This window comes from Hyperoodon ampullatus (assembly GCF_949752795.1).
Source record: "Hyperoodon ampullatus genome assembly, chromosome: 11".
Lineage (NCBI taxonomy): Eukaryota > Metazoa > Chordata > Mammalia > Artiodactyla > Ziphiidae > Hyperoodon > Hyperoodon ampullatus.
In genome coordinates this window covers 39224062-39243419 of record NC_136924.1, presented here as the reverse complement: position 1 = coordinate 39243419, position 19358 = coordinate 39224062, and the positions used below count along the sequence as shown (strand labels likewise).

Sequence of the window (19358 nt, the reverse complement as noted above, 5' to 3'; positions counted from 1 at the left end):
GCAACGAAGACCCAATGCAGCCAAAAATAAATAAATAAGTTTTAATCAAAATATTCAGCAACTGAAGCACAAAAAAAAAACCTTTAGTCTTTGAGCTTTCCAGCAAATTACAATTACTGAGAAGTTGCAAATGGGAAAATAACAAAACGCATCCCTATGGAAGCAACATAACTTGAACAACTAGGACGATCAAAGAATGATTTTTGAAATTCTGTAACTGCACTCTGAGCTTGGGAAGATGTCGGTGTGGTCGGTGCGGGACACCGGTGGTCGATACGGGACACCAGTGTCTCTGGGCCTCGGTTTCCCCTTCAGGCACTCGCTGGAGTCCCTTCGGCTTCCGACCGCGTGGAGGATGGAAGGCCTCACTCCCGGCACCCCCCGGGGCAGCCGCGGGCTGAAAGAGAAAACACCGCCCCCACCAGGCGCGCGTGCGCACACGCCGGCAGCCCCAGGCCACAAACGTACCACCCCCGCGCGCTCACGCACGCGCAGTGGCGCGCGCGTACCCTTCGGAAGGCCAGTCCTTTGGGTTCCCCGGGTCCCGCGCTCCAGCTTTGAGCCCCGGCTGCCTTCGGCTAGCCTGGAGGCCAGGCGTGTGGGCGGGCTTGCGGGCGGCGGTGGGCGGGGCGCCCAGAGGAGGGCGGGGCGGGCGGGCGGAGTCGAGAGGGCCGGGCCCGCGGGCTGCGGCGGCGCTGGACTTGGTGCTGGCGCTGGTGGAGGCGACATGCAGGCCGACGCGAGGCTGGAGCGCGGCAGCCGGGTCTTGACGCCGCAGTCGGCGCCGAGCTCGGAGCCGGACCCGGAGCTGGGCACGGACCCGGAGGAGGACGCGCGGGCCCGGGCCAAGTTCGCGGCGCTGCACGGCCCGGCGCTGCGCGCGTCTGGGGTCCCCGAGCGGTACTGGGGCCGCCTCCTGCACAAGCTGGAGCACGAGGTGCGGGCTGGGGTGACGCGAGGAGGGCGAGGCGCCGGGCGGGGAGAACCGGGGTGCGGGGCGCGTCCCGAGCGACCCGGGCTCCCTTTGAGAGGTGCAAGGGAAGCTGGGATGCGGGTCCTCGAGGCGCGCATCCTCCAGTCCGTGTCAGCGCGAGCCCGGGGCGCGCCGGGGGTGGGTCGCTCAGGACCCTTCTACCAGGAAGGGTGTGGTCTGCGGGCCAGCTCTTGGCCGAGAGCCGCTGGGGTGGGGCGGCCGAGGGCCTCCTGGAGGACGCGTGCGGAGGAGGTTGGGCGGGCGCCTGGGGGAGTTGGTGGCTGGGAGAAGGAGAGCGAGCGCGTTCCGGGGCGGGGCGGGCTTCTGTGAGACGCGCAGCGGAGAGTTGGGGGGCGGCGTTGATGGACGATGCAAGGAAAACAGGCCGGTGGTCTGAGGATGAAGAGCCACGAATGCCTTAACGACCAACTTAGACTTTACCTCCATGGCAGTTTGTGGCCTAGGAGTGGCGGCCAGAGCCTGTACCTGTGGCCCCGGTCCTGCCAGCATCTGGGGCTGGGCCAGGGCCGCGGCGAGAACTGGAACTAAAATGAACTTTGGCTCCCGTTGTGTGCCAGGCCCTGTGCTGCGTCCTCCACACTTCCGAGCCCAGAGCAGTCCTGGGGGGGTGGTAAGATTCATCACCCCCACTTTATACAGTGCAGAAAACTGAGGCTCAGGAAGAGGAAGTGACACTCCCAAGGTCTGTCAGACTTCAGAACTAGAAGCATGCTTTCAGCCACTACCTGCCTCAGGGAAAACAGACGTCCAATGAGTTTGTGTGGCTTTAACTGTTTAGGTCATAGAGTTCTTTCGTGTTTCTTCATTTGAGTTGAGCCCCGGGTCACCTTCATTTTGCAGATCAACGAAGACAGGCTGTGGGAGGTGGCGACAATCTAAACAAAAATGAAAAGAGCTCAGATGCTTCAAGGGTCTCCCTTTTTGTGGGGTCGGCTCCTTTCTGCTGGCCTGTGCTCTAGCCTGTGTCTCCAAAGGGCCTCCGCAGGGTCCTGGCTGAGGGGTGGGCCCTGGGTTTTGGTGGTTTGCCCACGTGCTGAAGCCAGAGCACGTTCACGGGCCCTCTGTTGGGGCCTTCTGAGCTGGAACCAGGCTCCTGCAGGGGCTGCCTCCTGGGCCGAGACAGACTGAGCAGTGCAGGTGGCGAGGTGGGACCCTGGAGCCAGGAAAAGGCTGCTGGACAAACTGCACCCTTTCAGCCAGTCTCTCTGCCTCTAAAATCAGGGTTGGACCAGGTACCTTCCTGCCCAAAACACAAGTAGTTGCTATAAAAAAAAGGTGCAGTATTATTGGTACCTACTTTTTGTAACAGTGAATTCCCTTCCCCCTTATGACTTGCCTTCAATTCGCCAGCATTTCCTGAGCACTTACCCTAGTCCCAGGCCTGTGCTGGGCAGGAGGGGACCCCAGCGGTTTGTTAGGATAAAAAGGTCCTTGTGTACTGGGTGAAAGGAGCACCCTGGAAACACCCTGGCTCCGGCCCCCAGCCTCTGCGGGCAGTGAACTCACCTGGGCAAGTCACTTGCCCGTCTGAGTCCAAGTCTCCCTCTGGAAAGTGAGGACCAGGAAACATGGCTCCGACTTCCACGGTCTTGGTGGGGGATTGGGTGGAGAGGCATGCCCAGCTCATAGTCACCAGAGTGTAATGTCCCTTCCATCCTGGCCGCAAGATCTGCAGGCCGCCTGGCCACTGTTGCTCTGCTGAGGGACAGCCAGTACTTTTCCATGACCCTCCCTTGCCCTTATGGGTTATGGGCAGAGCTGTGAGTCACCACTGCCAGACCCAAACCTGCAGCCATTGTTCTGACAAACCTGCTGCTGTGGGCCCAGGTGTGGGGGAGGTCCACAGGCACCTGCTGACCAAGGAATGGGGCCCCTCCAGCCCCCCACAAGCCAGGGGCCCCGGTGTCTTGGGAAGGATGGGGAGTGTTTTACAGTAAATTTCAGCTCTTTTCTGTCTGCAGGAACTTCCCAGCTGCAAAACCATTCCCCTTCCTTACCTCGTTAGGGCCTCCTCCAGACCCTCTGTGAGGGGATGGTGATCACCCCCATTTCACAGCTAGGAGAAGCCAGGCCCTGTACTGTCCCCCCCGTCCTGTCAGGTTTGGGGGTAGAGGGCTGAAGGTATGGGGTTCTGGGTGGAAGCCCAAGGTGTGAGTCCCAGCCTCTGAGCTGCTCTCTTCTCATCTCCAAACTGGAGGGAAGGTAGTGGCTTCACCCTGGGCTCGGGGGGGTGGTTAAAGGCGCTGTCCCAAAAAGTGCCCGAGCTCCCCTGCAGATGGACCTGGTCGGCTCCACAGCCCTTCCCGCCCCAGCTTCTCTGCCTGGAGTCCTTGCACCACCACGGCATGGCCACACGTTTAAATCTTCCCCTTCCTTCACCGCTCACCTCAGGTGACAGCTTCCCCGTAAAGTCTTACCCGGCCCTCCAGGCCCCCGCACCGCTTACCTGGTCCTCTCAGATGGCCCCTCTGCCACTCTGGGCAAGGTCATGAGTGATTCATCCTCACAGCCCCAAGTGCCCGTCCTGCCCAGCACATCCCAAGCAGCTTGTGCCTGAATAGATGGCTGATTTCCAACTACTGGGATGAGTTTATCTTCTGTTTTTAATGGAGTCATGAGAAAGGTTTTAGGGGCAGCTGGCCTTTGCTGAGTCCCTGCTATATGCCATGGACTCTCTGTGTACTGTTTGATTGATGTATCGCTCTCAGCTCTCCTGGAAGGTGGATGATGCCCCCTTCCCAGGTGAGAGACTAGTCTCAAAAGTGTCGTGATGGTAGCAAGTGCTTACAGAGGGTTTGCCAAGCTTAGCTTCTTCTAAGCTCTTCACATGTGTTAATCATTTAATCCTCCCAACGAGCCCCTCAGGTAGGTTCTTGTATTCCCATTGTATGGATGGGGAAACTGAGGCACAGAGTAGTTCAGTGTCTTATTCAAGGTCACATAGCCTGGCTGCAGAATCTGCCCTAAGGCCCCTTGCCGACTTGTGGCAGACACCAGGTACATGAGTGTGGCTATATGGGGACCGACTAGCTCGTCACCTTCACCAGCTGCATGTGGTTGGCAGTTGCCCTTTGCTAGGGAAACTCAAGGACCAAGGCCCTTACCTTCTGTCCCATCCTAGCGCAGGACCTCAGGAGACTAGACCCAGGCCATGGTTTGTGCAGACCTGGGCTGGCGTGGTGGCGTCAGGAGGCTCTTGGGCCCCTGTTTCCTTCTGGGTCACCTCCGCTGCCCTGGTGTTGGGTTGGTGGTGCTGGTGAGAACAAAGTTGGGGTGCAATCCCTAGCCGCCAGGATCCACACTCTTCCAGTCATTTCCAGTGTGACTGGAGCCACCCTCTCTGCCTTTTGAGCCGCATTTTCCCTGTAATGCAAGAGGCCAGACTAGATATCATGGGACACATGCATGCAGTCCCACCTCCAAGCTTGGGTCCCACGGGCTGAGGGGCCTTGGACGATAGCGCCAGCGATAGTGGGGGAGGTTAGGGCCTCATTCTCACTGATGAGGAACCCGTCTCCCCACCTGTAAAATGGGTAGCTGAGCAATAAAGAGGTCCTGCTTCTCCTAGGGGTTCAGTTTGTCCTCGGGGTCGGGGTGTGGCGGAAGGAACGGGCCAGGTGTCATGCCAACACCCCCTCCTGTGGCCCCCAGGTCTTCGACGCTGGGGAGATGTTCGGGATAATGCAAGTGGAGGAAGTGGAGGAGGAGGAGAGTGAGGACGAGGCGGCCCGGGAAGCACGGAAGAAGCCCAACCCAGGCGGCGAGCTCTGCTACAAGGTCATTGTGACCAATGAGAATGGGCTTCAGGCGGCTGACCCCAACAGGTAGGAGCCATAGGCCGGCGCCTTTCGTCCGCACCGTGGCTGTCAGGGCCGGGCTCCCTTTTAGAAAGGTGTCACCAAGGCCGTTGCCACTAGGGAGAAGCTGTCATCGCAAGCACGCGTGCTCCTGGGTGCCAGGCGCTGGCGCCTTAGCCCTGAGACAAGGTCCTGTCAGCCCCGACGCTGGCGACACTCCTGCGTTAGTCGTGTTTCATGCTGTCCTGGGAGCAGCGTCCCCCCCACACGCCTCTTAACTGTCCCAGCGGTCCCTCCATGGAGGTGTGACAAGTTCCTGTTTTGCCAATGAGGAAACAATGGGGAAGGACTTGCCTAGGGTCACACAGCTGGTTAAGATCGTGGTGTCGACCCCAGGGCAGCCCTAACTCGTGAGCCCGGGCTTGTCCAGGGACCCCGGGCCTCCCCCCCCGCCCCGGTCCTGCTGGATCTCAGTCTCTGGGTGGAGCCCTGGGCTTTACACCCCGGCACGTGAGGAGTGTGGCCTGCTTGATTCCTCGCGTGAGGGCGCCGAGGCTGGGAGTGGGCCTGGGCCTGGCACGAGGCCACAGGGTAGAAAGGCTAGAGCCGAGACTGGCCCCCAAGCTTCCTGCCTCCCAGGGGCCGAGGGGCTGTCCTCCGCCAGGAGAGGCCCACAGGCCCCTCTGCCCAACTTTGCCGGAACCCCAAGGGAGAAACTTGCTGGCCTCTGGGGGTTTCCGGGCTCCTGTGACCGTAGCTCCTCCAGGAAGTCTGGCTCCTTCACCAGCCCCTGGTGGGGTGGGAGGGCCCCCACGGGTCATGACAGCAGCCAAGGTCCTCCACTCCCATGCCCTCCGACTCAGAAACTTGCAGTCTCCCCTTTCTCATTAAGTTCGGTACAGCAGACCCGTGCGGGCGCCTGCTTTGCTGCCGCCTGTGCCAGCCGTGGGGCCCAGGCCCAGTGGCCACCTCGAGCAGCTCCTGGCCTCTGCCCCCTCCACGCACACCGCCAGGCAGGCTTGGGGAGGGATGGGGCTGGCGTCTGGGCTGGAGCCCGGCTCCGCCGTCTTTCCTGCTCCTGGGCCTTCCTTCCCTCCAGACCTCCGTGAGTCCGCCCCACCCCGCCCCAACGGCCAGGCCCCAGCCTCCATCCTCCCCCGCCCCCACCATGTCCAGCAGCCATTGTGTGCATCTGCCCAGGTCACCCCCAGATGCTCCACTTTGAAGGCCTGGCTCTGTGCCGTGTCTCACATGGCCATAAACTCTACGCATGAGGACAGGAATAAATCATTTGTTTCAGGATATGCGAACAAAAAATAATATAAGTGCAGTAAAATAACTACTGCTGAGCTTGCCCCCTAACCTAAGAACTGGAGCGGTGGCTGTTCCTTCCATGTTAGCAGGGGGCCGGGCCAGGGCTGCTTCCCCAGCAGGCAGAACCCCGTGCGTTCAGAGCCTCTGAGTCCAGCAGGGCTTGGATGGTGCCCGGGCAGCCTGACCTGTGGGCTGGGAGCAGTCATGTCCTTGGGCCCGCAGTGGGGACACCCTACCCTCCACCACGCTGGTGTGAGAGCTGTGCAGCTGGCCCACCGGGCTCCTGCAGAGAGAGCGGACTGTGTGGACTGCAAGTGTCCGTGCACGTGGGGACTTGAAGCCTCTCCCGCAGAAATCCCTGGCGCTTCCCAAGAAGTGCCCAGAAGTCCTGGGCAAGCACGAGTGAGCTCTGAGTGGGGCTCCTTTGCATGTCTGCCTGCAGGTAGCAAGGTTGGGGGGCGTGGGCCTGCCCTGCAGCAGTTCCAAATCCAGTTGAGGACAGTTAACTGTCGCGGTGATCGCTGTAGTAATCACTGAATACATGAGGATTCAGTGTACGGTCAGCATGCTGTTTTGTCTCATTTGATGCTCACGTCATTCCGGTGATAGGGGATAGGGACCGTGTTGCCCTGTTTTAGAAACTGGAAAAGGGAGAGGAACTGTCCCAGGCCCGCACAGCGGGTGGTCGGCAGAGCCAGGATCCCCACCCAGGCCCGGTGTGGCGTCCAGGCCTCAGCCCAGCCTCTTCCTCAGGCGGATCCCGCCTGCTGGCCCTCTTTCCACCCTCCCTTCTTGCCCTGCCTGCGTGGTAGCCTCGCGCTCACCTGTAGCCTGTGCCCACAGCATCTTCCTTATCGACCACGCCTGGACGTGCCGCATGGCGCACGCCCGCCAGCAGCTGCAGCAGGTGCCCGGGCTGCTGCACCGCATGGCCAACCTGATGGGCGTCGAGTTCCACGGCGAGCTGCCCAGCATCGAGGCCGTGGACCTGGTGCTGGAGGAGATGTGGAAGTTCAACCAGACCTACCAGCTGGGCCACGGGGTGAGCGGGCAGCCGGGCCCCAGGGTAGGCAGACAGGCCTTCGCTGCCCTGTGCTGTCAGGGCTAGCGGGAGGCGTCCTTTTACCCCGCAAGTGAGCAGACTCATCTTCTGTGGCCAGTGGAAACTACCCTGGTTCCCCGTGGCTCTGTCACGGGCCTGTTACTCTTTGCCTTGGGCCAGCCGGTGCCGGGACCCAGGTGTCCACGGAGCCTTTGCGCTCACGGTACATGACCCTCTCCCAGGCCCCAGTGACCTGGCTGCCTCTCTCCTGGCCTCTTGTGGTTCCGTCACCCTCCTAAAAGCCCTTAGTGATACCCTGCTGCTTTCGGGAGTAGAGCTGAGTCCCTTCAGCATGTCCTTGGGCTTACATCACCACCCGCCTCCCCAGCCTCCCCAGACCCACCCTTACGTTCCAGCCCCTCACCACCTTCGGTCCGGGAAAAGGCAAAAGTTGCTTCTCCTGATCTCAGCTGTTGCCTCCTCCAGGAAGCCTTCCCTGAACTCAGAAGTCTCCCCGCTCCTCCACCTGCACACAGAACCAAACACATCCATGTAGCTACTAGGCTAAATGCATTCTTTCCGTACACCTTTGCCACACACGTGATCACACGGCAGCCCGCTGGCCTGTTGTCCTTGTCTGCCAGGGCAGGGCCGCCGGCCCGGAGGCCACGGGTTCAAGGGACTGAAGGCATGTGTGGTGGGTGCTCCAGGCTCTGAGAGTTGGGCATAGACGGGCCGGTGGTAGGTGTTTGGGGCGGGGAGGCGGAGCAGTGGGCGAGGGTGGCGTGTGCTCTGCCCGCAGACGGCCGAGGAGAAGGTGCCGGTGTGGTACATCATGGATGAGTTCGGCTCGCGCATCCAGCACGCGGATGTGCCCAGCTTCGCCACCGCGCCCTTCTTCTACATGCCCCAGCGGGTGGCCTACACGCTGCTGTGGCCCCTGAGGGACCTGGACACGGGCGGTAAGTCAAAGCCCGCCCACCCCAAGGAAGGGCTGGTGCTTTTCTGCCACCCCCTGACTGCCCGTGTGTCCTGGTGCAGAGGAGGTGACCCGGGACTTTGCCTACGGAGAGGCCGACCCTCTGATCCGGAGGTGTGTGCTGCTGCCCTGGGCCCCCGCCGACCTGCTGGACCTCAGCTCCTCCACGCCCGAGCCAGCCGACGAGCACTACCAGGTGTGGCCTCCAGCCCCGACCCCTGGGCCTGTTTGCCTGGTGGGTCCTGGAGCTTTCTTCACCCGGTCACCAAATGTTGCTGAGCACCAGCTGGCTGCCATGGTGGGGAGAGGAGAGTTTGCGGGTGTCTGAGAGACAAGGGGCTCAGAGCTCAGGGAGCAGACGTGAGCTGCCTGGGGCCACACAGCTTGGCGCCAGCCTGGAGCCTAGACCCCGGGGTCTGGGTAGAGCTGGTGGACTGGAGGTCAGTGCGGCTGTTCCCTGTTTTCAGGGGCTGGGGTGTGGGGGCAGTGGGCGCTCTGTGGCTCGGCTGTGAATCCCAGCTCCGTACCGTTTCTCCATTTCCTGACACCCCCCTCACCAGGGATGTGAGGACACTATGTTCAGACAGAGCATGGGATGTCTTCTGGCTCACAGTAGGCCCCCAACAAGTGGTCGTCATGGGTGTCCTTGCTGGGGATGACAGCAGTGCTCCAGTTCGTGGTCTGGGTCCCACCAGGGACCACTCACAAGTGCCTGGCTGGTGGTGAGTTAGTGCAGGGCCCAGTCCGTGAGGCAGGCCAGGTTAGGGAGCCAGGGTGGTGCAGCCTGGGGTAGGGCAGCAAGTAGAGCCTGTGGGAACAGAACCAGGCAGGGCTGAGCAGGAATTAACACCCTGGCCCTCTCTCCTCCTCCCCTGCCCTCTGATCTGCCACTGCTTCCCGTCAGCTGGTCCCAGTTGGAAACCAAGAGATGCACAGGCCTCTGCTTAGCACTTTATGGGCATGCTGTGCTGTAATCCTTACATTAGGACATCTGGACCTATTTTTTTTTTTTTTGGTAAGGTTATACACACCTTACTTCTTTTTTTTTTTTTTTTTTTTGCGGTACACGGGCCTCTCACTGCTGTGGCCTCTCCCGTTGCGGAGCACAGGCTCCGGACGCGCAGACTCAGCGGCCATGGCTCACAGGCCCAGCCGCTCCGCGGCACGTGGGATCCTCCCGGACCGGGGCACGAACCCCCGTCCCCTGCATCGCAGGCGGACTCCCAACCACTGCGCCACCAGGGAAGCCCTGGACCTATTTTTATCTTCATTTTACTGAGGAGGAAACTGAGGCACAGAGAGGTTAAGTAACTTGCCGAAGGCCACACAGCTGCTGGAAGAGCGGGAGTCCAAAACCAAGGGGTCCTGGTAACTTGTGGGCAGAGGCTCCAGCCTTGCCCCACATGTTGAAGTTTCCCTGCTCCCATGAGCACATCACGTGCTCACTGAATGCCCCAGAGGATTGTGCAAAGGAGTAAACTAGTTAACTCGCATTAGAGGGGGAAGCGTGTGTGGCGTTAGCTGTTCTGTGATGCTGCTGACTGGGAGGGCTGGGCTGACACAGTGGCCCTGTTGGCACTTTTCCCTATGAATTTAACCTAAGCCAATGGTAATTGAACTGATCCTGTCAAAAACTCAGGGATCACCCTTCTCAATTCAGAGGTGTGTTTCAGAGCCTCATAGAGTGCCTGCACCTAGTAGGTGCTTAAACACTTGAACAAGTCAGTGAATGCGAAGCGGGGAGGTTTAAGAATGGCTTAGGAACAAAGACTTCCTGATCTTGAGGTTGTTAAAGGAACATGAATTGAAATTAGCATTTGGGGGGGGGTTGAGGAGGATGCCCTCCACTGGCCAGGAAGAGGAGAAAAGAGTCCAGACACTGGTTTTCTAAAACGTTCTGGTTGTTTTTCCCCATTTGACCTATCTGGATCAGGCCTGTGCCCTGGGCCCTGGGGTTGCATGTATTAGTTAGCTAGCGCCAGGTAACAATTTATTCCAAAACATAGCAGCTCAAGACAGCAGACATTCATTATCTCTCGCTTTCTTTAGAGAGATGGGGAGCAGCCCGGCTGGGTGCTTCTGGCCCGGGGTCTCTCGTGAGTGCAGTCAGGCTGTCGTCTGAGGCTTGATGGGGCTGAGGACCGGCTCCCACGTGGCACACTCACACGCCTGGCAAGGTGGCACTGGCTGTGGGCAGGAGCCCTCAGTTCCTCCCCAGCCGTGGGCTTCTCCGCAGGGCTGCTTGAGCGTCCTCGGGACATGGTGACTGACTTCTCTCGGAGGAAGTGATCTGAGAGAAGGCGGGGAGGAGACTGCAGGGCCTTTCGTGAAATAGCAAACTGTTGTTCCACTTCTTTCTATTTGTTATAAACAACTCATTCAGCCTAGCCCACGCTCAAGGGGAGATGAATGAACTCTGCCTTTCAAAAGGAATGTAGAAGAGTTTATGGACATGTTTTATTTTATTTTATTTATTTATTTATTTGGCTGCGCTGGGTGTTAGTTGCAGCACATGGGATCTTTGTGGCCACGTGTGGGATCTTTTCAGTTGCAGCATGCGGGCTCTTGGTTGCGGCATGTGGGATCTAGTTCCCTGACCAGGGATCAAGCCCAGGCCCCCTGCACTGGGAGCATGGAGTCTTCACCGCTGGACCACCTGGGAAGTCCCTATGGACATGGTTTAAACCATCACACCGCTTAAGCTCAGAGCAGCTTTTGGGGGCTCCCCGAGGACCAGGTAGCCCTCTCCCAGGACAGGCTGGGCACCTTCTGGGCTGCTTGTGACTTGGAGGAAGCATTTAGGACGATGAGCAGGTTTAGAGCAATGTTTACGTTGTTCTTTTGACACAAAACAGGCTGGCACCTGAGGGGCCTTGAGCCCCGGAATCCCGGGATGGGGGTAGTCAGAGGGCTCTGGGCGCTGCGGTGCCTGCGAAGGGCTCTACCTGAGGTCCAGGTGTGCCCCCTGGGATCCCAAAACCCTGATGTACAGGATGGGGAGGCATGTGCTCCTTTCTTTGAAGGTCTGTTTCTACCTCCAGTGTTTTCCTTCTAGGCCATTTTGGAGGAAAACAAGGAGAAGCTGCCACTGGCCATCAAGCCAGCGGTGTATCCCCGCGACCACGTCTTCAAGTACGTAGCCCACCCTGCCCCCAGCCTGTGCTGAGCGTTTGCGTCGGTCCCTTTCCTCACATACGCCTCACAGTCCCCATGACTCCTGGAACAGTGCTCAGTACAGGGCGGCCTCAGTAAGTCCCCTGCCCCCTGGCAGCACAGCAGTGACAGAAACACCACGGGCAGGGTCTCAGGCTCACAGAGAGAGCGCCCGAGAAGTGAGGGAGAGCTGGGGTGAGCGCGGCCTCTGGAAGCGGGGAGCCAGTGCTGACAGTGATGGTGCTGGGCACCCAGGAGAGCCACCCAGATTGGCTTGGGGGCCGCTCCCAGGTGTCTGCAGGTGTGGGCTGGCAGCTTAACGTAAGTCCGGGCAGGCCAGCAAGCCCAGGCTGGACCCGGGGTGGAAGCAGATGCTCCCTTTTACGGGTGAGGAAGTGGAAGTCCTGGGTGACGCCCACCAGGCGTCCAGCTGGCTCGGCGGCGGGTCCCAGGTCAGCCAGGGGCAGGTTGGCCTCTGTTTCCAGGGGGAGGCCCTCCCTCTGGCAGCCCACACTTGCTCCAGCCGGAACGGACACCATGCTCCACTGGCCCCTTCCCCCAGGTTCCGGGGGTCTCCTCCCACTGGCCCTCGGCCCGGCCCTCCTCCCCTTACCTGAGTTCACCGCCCAGCATCCCTCCAGCCCCTCAGGTCGGAGGCTGCACAGAGGCCCCCGTTGCCTCGCCCCCTCCCCACAGCTGCACTCTGCGCCCCAGCCATGGACTAAGCGCCCCGTGCCGGCCCCGCTCGAGCAGCCAGCTCCTCCCCTCTCTTCCTCCCTGGATCGCCGTCCAGGGCCAGGCCTCCCCCCCGCCTTCACACTCCACAGTGTGGCTGCATCCACCACCCCCGGCAGACAGGCTCCCAGGCCCTGTCCTCTCCTCCGCCTGGGGCCGGGCCCGGCCTGGCGGGCGCCGGTGTAGAATGAGGCCTTATCGGAGGCGCGTGTCTCAGCCACACGCTCACCTGCACACTCACCTGCAGGCCCCCGGGGCGCCAGCTCCCTTCTCTGAGGGCAGAGGTCCCAGCGCATGGACCCGTCCTGTCTCCACGTGAGAGAAGGGAGCCCATGCCTGATGAAATGCTCGGGTCCTCCTGGTCCGTCCCCGGGAGGAGCGTGAGGTGGCCCTGTGGTGCCATCTCACACGTGGGGGGTCCGGGTTCGCCGGGGTCCGAGTGGCCCCGTCGCTGGGCGGACAAGCGGAGGCCGTGGGGCAGAGCCCGGCCGCCGACCTCCGCCCGCCCCGCCCCCCGCAGGGTCTACACAGACGTCCAGCAGGTGCTTGGCCACCTCAGTCACCCGCGCTTCACCTTCACCCAGAGCGAGGCGGACGCCCACATCCTCTACCAGTTCTCGCACTTCAAGGACTACAGGTGAGGCGCCTCCCAGCCCGGCCCCCGCCGCCGCCCCCCGCGGCCCCCGCCCCCGCTGACCGGTGGTGCCTGCCTGGGCCCCGCAGAAGGTTGAGCCGGGAGAGGCCCAACGTGCTGCTGAACCAGTTCCCCTGCGAGAACCTGCTGACGGTGAAGGATTGCCTGGCCTCCATCGCGCGCCGGGCCGGCGGCCCCGAAGGCCCGGCCTGGCTGCCCCGCACCTTCAACCTGCGCACCGAGCTGCCCCAGTTCGTCAGCTACTTCCAGCAGCGGGAGAGGCGGTGAGGACCCCCGCCCGCCCCCCAGAGCCGCGGCGGCCGAGACCCTATGCCCATCAGGCTCCCGTGGACCCCGCCACCCCGCCTGGCCCGCCCCGTGGCTGAGCGCCTGCCGTGCGGCAGCCACTGTTCCGGGAGCTGCAGGCTCTCGGTGTGCTGCTGCTCGGCGGCCCTTCTTCCCGGAAGGCAGCTCCCTTGGCCCCGTCAGGCTCATCACTTCCGAGGCCCAGCCCCTAAGGTCTCCTGTAGGACCCCTCCCTCAGCCCCTCCTCTGCTGCCACAGTACTGGGGACACAGTGCCCGGGAGGGTGGGCCCAGGGCACAGCCTGGTAGTCCCCTCTACTCCCAGGGGCGAGGACAACCACTGGATCTGCAAGCCCTGGAATCTGGCCCGCAGCCTGGACACCCACATCACCAAGAGCCTGCACAGCATCATCCGGCAGCGCGAGAGCTCCCCCAAGGTGGGGCCCTGGGTTGCTGGGAGGGGGGGCGGGGCCGCGGGAGGCTCTGCGAGGGCCTTTGTGGGTAGGTCCCGGCGTCAGCATTCTTCAGCTCACAGGAGTCTCCAAAGCCACCACCCCCACTCCTTCCCCTGCCCTTGCCAGCGGGGGAGAGGGGCTGTGTGACAGTCGGGTGAGAGGAAGGAGCCCCCCTGGGTGTGTCTGACCTGCATCCCCACACGCACCGTGCCTCACAGGACCACCCGGCAGGAGGGAGGTGGCCAGGCCGGGGAGCCCCGCGGGGCCCTGGACGAAAGCGCTGTAGTGGCACAGGGCCCATCAGTGGGGGAACTGAAGGGCACAAGGTTGTGCACCTGGACAGAGGCCCAAGGGAAAATGCCACCGCGATGGCCCTCGTGAAGGTTTCCAGTGGTGGGATGGGGAATTGGTGGATTTATGGCTGAGAATCTGTATCCAGTTTTCAAAGCTAAAAACTGGTGGCATCTTTTCGTTCAATTAAAGATGAAGATAAAGAGCTCGTTGCAGCTAAGACACAGGTTTGAAAAGACAGGGAGAAGCGGAGTGCAGGGAACAGGTCCCTTCATGGCACCGGGACGGGAGGTGGGCTCGGGCATGAGTGTTCCTCCAGTTGCGGTGACAGCACTTGGACGTCCCACGAGTGGGAGCCACAGCTGGGGAGGTCGGGGTGCTCTGTCCTGGCCCGGGTACGACAAGCCACCTGTGAGCCTGCATCTGTGTCCTCAGGTTGTGTCCAAATACATTGAAAGTCCCGTCTTGTTCCTTCGAGAAGATGTGGGGAGGGTCAAGTTCGACATCCGCTACATCGTGCTCCTGCGGTCGGTGAAGCCCCTGACGTTGTTCGTCTATGACGTGTTCTGGCTGCGGTTCTCCAACCGGTAACTGGGGAGACTGGGCTGGGGTTGGGGGCTGGGCGACAGGGCCCTTCTTTTACTCGGGATGAGAACGCCTGCACGGGGCTCCTTTACCACCAAGCACCCAGCAGGGACCCCGCTGAGCCCGTTTCTGTTAAACGGCAGTAATTCTCACCCTGCCTGTGTCACCACCACCTCGTGGAACAGGCAGCTGCCCCCTCAAACCACGACGATGTTTACCGGCCTAGTGGGGGTCTTCGTGGTTAGCCCTTGGCCGGGGGGGGCGGGGGCAGTGTAGGGCCGCCCCACTCTCGGGGGAACCAGCACCTGGCGGGGGGGCTCTGGGCATCTGCGTGCCCGGGACCCACTCGAGCGTCTGTCCGCTCATCCTGCAGGCCCTTCGCACTCAACGACCTGGACGACTACGAGAAGCATTTCACCGTCATGAACTACGACCCAGAATTGGTGCTGAAGCAGGTAGGGGCCTGGCGCGGCCTGGGGAGGGGTTCCTGTGGAGGCTGGCACAGACGGGACCCGACACCCATCAGCTTGTCTTCTGGGCAGCTTGCGTCACGGTCAGGGGAGCTGCCTTCTGGTGCCTGCGTCCCCTCCCACAGCTGCCCCCACAGCTCTGAGGGGCATTTGCTTGGGTTGAGGGGGCCCCTGAGGCTTCCCGGTCCCCTGGCAAGTCTGAGCAGAGCAGGGTCTCAGCCGGGAAGCACAGGCCACCTTCTGTTCGGGACCCGCTGAGCATGAGGACGGGTAGGGGTGGGGAGGCACACAGGTTCGTGTCCCACGGCCCCCAGGGCGGGCAGCTCTGCTGGCCTGTGACCCTGCCTGGACCCTGGGCCCTCTGTCTTCCCCGTGCTCTCCGGGCACCTCAAGCAAAGGGCGTCAGCACAGCTCCTTTCGAGGTGAGGGCATGATCCCCCAGCTGGCCAGTGGTGCACCTGGGACAGGTAGGGGAGGCACAGCCTGGGCAGAGGCAGAGGCCGGCTCTGGGTGGAGGCAGAAGGGAAGGAGAAATAGGCCCCCCGACGTGTGGTCCACGAAGTCCTCTTGGACCAGCAGGTTGGTTATGGCTGTTTTGGGCAGACAGGAAGTAGGGCACAGGCACTCTCCCGCCCTGCTCCATACAAGGCCTGAAGGTGGCCTTCTGGTCCCCGCCTCCCTCGAAGCAACCACTCCTGAATGTGGGGATTGTGTTTCCAAGGTGCATGGTGATTTCTTAGTAAATGTGCCACCCCGAGCTCTCTCTGTGCCATATCTGAGGAGTCCTCTAGGGGGCTCTGCGCCGTCCGAGTGGCCAGGCCATGTGCACGGCCGGCAGGGCCGCTGCTGGTCCTTCCTCCTCTGTCCTGGGCTGTGTTGACAGCTGGTCCCTAGGAGCCCGAGCCCTCGCCGGGGTCCCGGGATGTTGCTGAGGTTGTCTCTGAGGACCTGAGTGCCTTTCCTCTACATAGCAGGTGTCGTCCCGAGGGTCACGTTTCCTCTGAAGCCCCCGCGTGTGGGGATGCGTGTCCAGCAGGGCGAGAACGTTGGGCTTCCATAGGGAGCCCGTCCTGGTCCTCTCTGGGAGAAACCTGAGCTGACGGCCAGCTTGCTCAGGTGTGTTTTGGGTGACGTCTTGGCCTGAGGAGCCCTTGCTGTCCTCAGGCACTTTGAGCTGGGGCCGGGCAGTGAGCTCAGGCCTGGGCCCTGCAGACTTGGGTCCGAGCTCTGCGTCCAGTGACCATCATGAGAGGGACGTGGTGACACGTTGGCCTGGGCCTCCCAACGTTCAGTGCCTCACTGGAGCCTCAACAGCAACTGTGCAAAGTGGGTTTGCTGGGCGGGGAGCGTTGTCCCGTTTTACAGATGGAGACACTGAGACTCCGAGAAGTGAATGTGTCCAGAGCTCAGACCCCGTGTCCTGCCTCCCATTTGTGCCCTGCGGGGGTGGAGCTGGAGAGGCTGCTGGCGCCAACATGGGGCCCCGGCGAGTATCAGGGCTCCACGTGAAAGCGGGGCAGGCCAGGCCTCCCCCGCCCCTGCCCAGAGGAGGCCCCGGGCAGAGCTTGACGGGCCCTGTGTCTGTTGCAGATGCACTGCGATGAGTTCGTCCCAGAGTTTGAGAAGCAATACCCAGAATTTCCCTGGAAGAGCGTCCAGGTGAGTCCTGGCAGAGCTGGAGGGGCCGGGGCTTGCCTCGTGGGTCGGCGGCAGGCAGGTGGGGGCCTTTGCCTCCTCTGGATGGTCCTGCTCTTCCCACCAGGGCTGGTGAGGGAGCCGGTGTGGGCTGAGACCCCTCCTCCCCTCTGGCCCGGGTGGGGTGTTGTGAGGGTTCCTTGGAGGGGGCCTGGTGAGGCATTCAGGACACCCTTGGGACAGCCAGACGGCAAAGGGCTCTGTATGTGCCAGGAATTGCACATCTGAGGGTACACGGGGACGTGCTTAGAGACACAAGCTGGCCACCACTTGCTGGAGGGAGCATTTCGGGAGCTGCTCGGTGCAAAAGGGGCCGTGGGCTCCAAGGCGAGGGACCCAGGCAGCTCTGCAGGAGGTGGATGCCAGGAGTGAGGGAGCAGGGCACAGGTGGCTGTGGCCAGGTCTGGAGTCACAAAGGATGTTGGAGGAGGTGACTTGGCCGTTTGGGGACCAGGGCTCAGGAAGGGGCTGTGAACCCCATATGGAGAGGCTGCCCTGAAGGGCTGGGCCCAGCGTCAGCCGTGCGGGCCCCTGACCCTGTCTCCCCCGGCCCCCAGGCCGAAATCTTCCAGGCCTTCACGGAGCTGTTCCAGGTGGCGTGTGCCAAGCCGCCCCCACTGGGCCTCTGCGACTACCCCTCGTCCCGGGCCATGTATGCCGTCGACCTCATGCTGAAGTGGGACAGCCGTCCAGATGGTGAGGGGGCTCCCCTGCCCCGTAATCCAAAGTGCCCTCCCCGCTTACCCAAAGGTGGTCATTCAGCCCTCCCCACCCAGCCCACACGGGGACAGAGGGAGGGTGTCGCTGCTCCCTCGCCATGGTCAGTACTTGCCTCAAATTAGCCTGAGATCTGGGTCAGGGGAGGCCCACCTTTCGGCACCACGGCCTGCAGGGCAGAGCACGAGCAGGAAAGGCAAGTGGGCGGCAGTGGTGTCGGAAGGGAGCTCACAAGGGGAGGGGCCCCACGTGAAAGGCAGGGGGAGCAGCAGCCCTGCCGCGCGCCTGCCTTCCAGAGTCCCCGGGATGCGGCTCGTGTCGCTCCTGGGACTGCAGGTAGCTCCGGGCTTCCCCCTGGACAAGCAGGCTTCAGGGCGGGGCCCCCAGCCCACCTCCTGGGAGTGAGATGCCCGTGCTTTTGCGCATCAGGGAAGCGAGTGATGCAGCCGCAGCTCCTAGAAGTGAACTTCAACCCAGACTGCGAGCGGGCCTGCAGGTACCACCCGGCCTTCTTCAACGACGTCTTCAGCACCTTGTACCTGGATGAGCCTGACCGCTGCCCCGTCACCCGCCTTGTCTAGGCGCCCGCGGGCCCTTCTGTGGGTGCTCGTGGGCGGATCGCAGCCTCGGTTCCCGGAGCTGCTTCTGCACCGTGCTCCCGCCCCCCACCCCCTCTCCTCCTCCCCCCACCCTGTGAGCCATGGCCCCAGCCTCACACCCTGGCGGCTCGGGGCCCCTCCCCCGTCGGTCAGGAGCAGGGCCAGCCGTGCTGCCCCCGGGGCTGAGCACTAGGCCCCTGCTCACACCCCCCTCACTGCCGTCTGTGTCTGTGCGGTGATGAGTCTCAGCTCAGCCAAGGGCTTTATTCCGGAGAGTTTGCTTCCTGGGGTGCTGTGCTTCCAGAGGGCGTTAGTGAAAGGGGTCTGGGGAGCACGATGCGCTGTTCTCAGAAACGAGCTTCCCTAGGAGCGCCCATGGGAGGCCAGCGGTTAACAGGCCCAGACTGGCTGCTTCCCACGCTCTGCCCCAGGCCCTGTGACAGGCGTCCCCAGGTCCCCGCTAGGAGCCTGCTTCTCAGACCCAGCCTTCTCCCCCTTCACCAGCAACCTCCCTCGAGGCTCCGGGGCAGGACAGCCACTGCCTTTGGTTGCCGTTGCCTTTCCATTTGGCCCCGTGGGAAGGGCCAGATGTGGCACCAGCACCTCCCCGCCCGCTGGGCACTGCAGTGTTTCCAGCCTCGCCTGAGGTTGGCTGGGACGCTCCAGTGAGGGGACTCGGGGACAGGTGTGGGCAGCAGAGCACCAGGCAGTGGGTGGCTGAGAAAGATGCTTCCAGGGAGAATGCCATCTTCCACCAGCTAGAGTCAGAATGGGGGGGGTTTGTAACTTTTTCATTTATGGGAAGAAAATACAAAATTTTCGTTCTTTCCTAATGTTGTTTCTGAAATTTTGAGTCAGTTTTCAGGGTAGTTTGTGTTGCCACAGTGTACCCAGCCCAGCTAACCAGACGGCGGGTCTGACTTTTGTGGAGGAGCTGCCTGCAGAGCTTTCATGTGTGTGTGCACGTGCACGTGCGCGTGTGTGTGCATGTGCACGTGCGCGTGTGTGTGCACGTGCGTGTCTTGTGTGTGTGTGTGCGCATGCATGCATGCGTGTGTTGGGAGGTGCTTGTTTCATTCTGAAGCCAAGAGTGATCCTTGTAGCAAAACTGGACTTGACTGCGCCTCCTACTTCCATGTCTTTTGGGTTGTGTCTGTCTCTGCTGTCTCTGCTAACCAGAAGTTCAGCCTGTGTTCTGGGGAAACACCCTTTCCTCCAGCCAAGTAGAGGTTTAGAGGGCAGGACACCTCATCTCTGGTTTTCTCCGTGGGAGAGCTGCTGCGTCCTGTCCCCTCCTGGACTTGATTTGTACCGCAATAAAGTATGCCTTCTCTACTTTTGCCTCCCTTTCTCTTGGGGGCCCTGGAACCACAGGCCTGTGTGGTGTATCAGTTGTTTTCCCTGCTCATTGTCAAAGAAAACCAAAATACCAAGACGTATGCTTTGAGAAACAGAAGAAATGGGATAGTATTTAGGCCTCCAAGTCCCTGTCTTTGTTTGGGCTGCTATAACAAAATATCATAAACTGGGTGATTCAAAAGCGGAGGTCTCTTTCTCGCTGTTCTGGAGGCTGGGATGTCCTAAAGTCACAGG

The 19358-nt window shown here is 61.5% G+C and overlaps 1 protein-coding gene across 1 annotated transcript; it reads left to right on the top strand.

Moving 5' to 3' along the window:
• Window positions 1-727: 727 nt before the first annotated feature.
• On the top strand, window positions 728-17747 carry TTLL12 (tubulin tyrosine ligase like 12; the record flags this gene model as incomplete). Its single annotated transcript, XM_079715357.1, has 14 exons — window positions 728-937; window positions 4646-4818; window positions 6949-7147; window positions 7950-8109; window positions 8189-8322; window positions 11182-11258; window positions 12535-12651; window positions 12738-12932; window positions 13279-13390; window positions 14135-14286; window positions 14658-14739; window positions 16345-16413; window positions 17007-17145; window positions 17596-17747. 14 exons carry the CDS (start codon window positions 728-730, stop codon window positions 17745-17747), a joined length of 1971 nt encoding a protein of 656 aa, XP_079571483.1.
• Between the last annotated feature and the right edge of the window lie 1611 nt (window positions 17748-19358).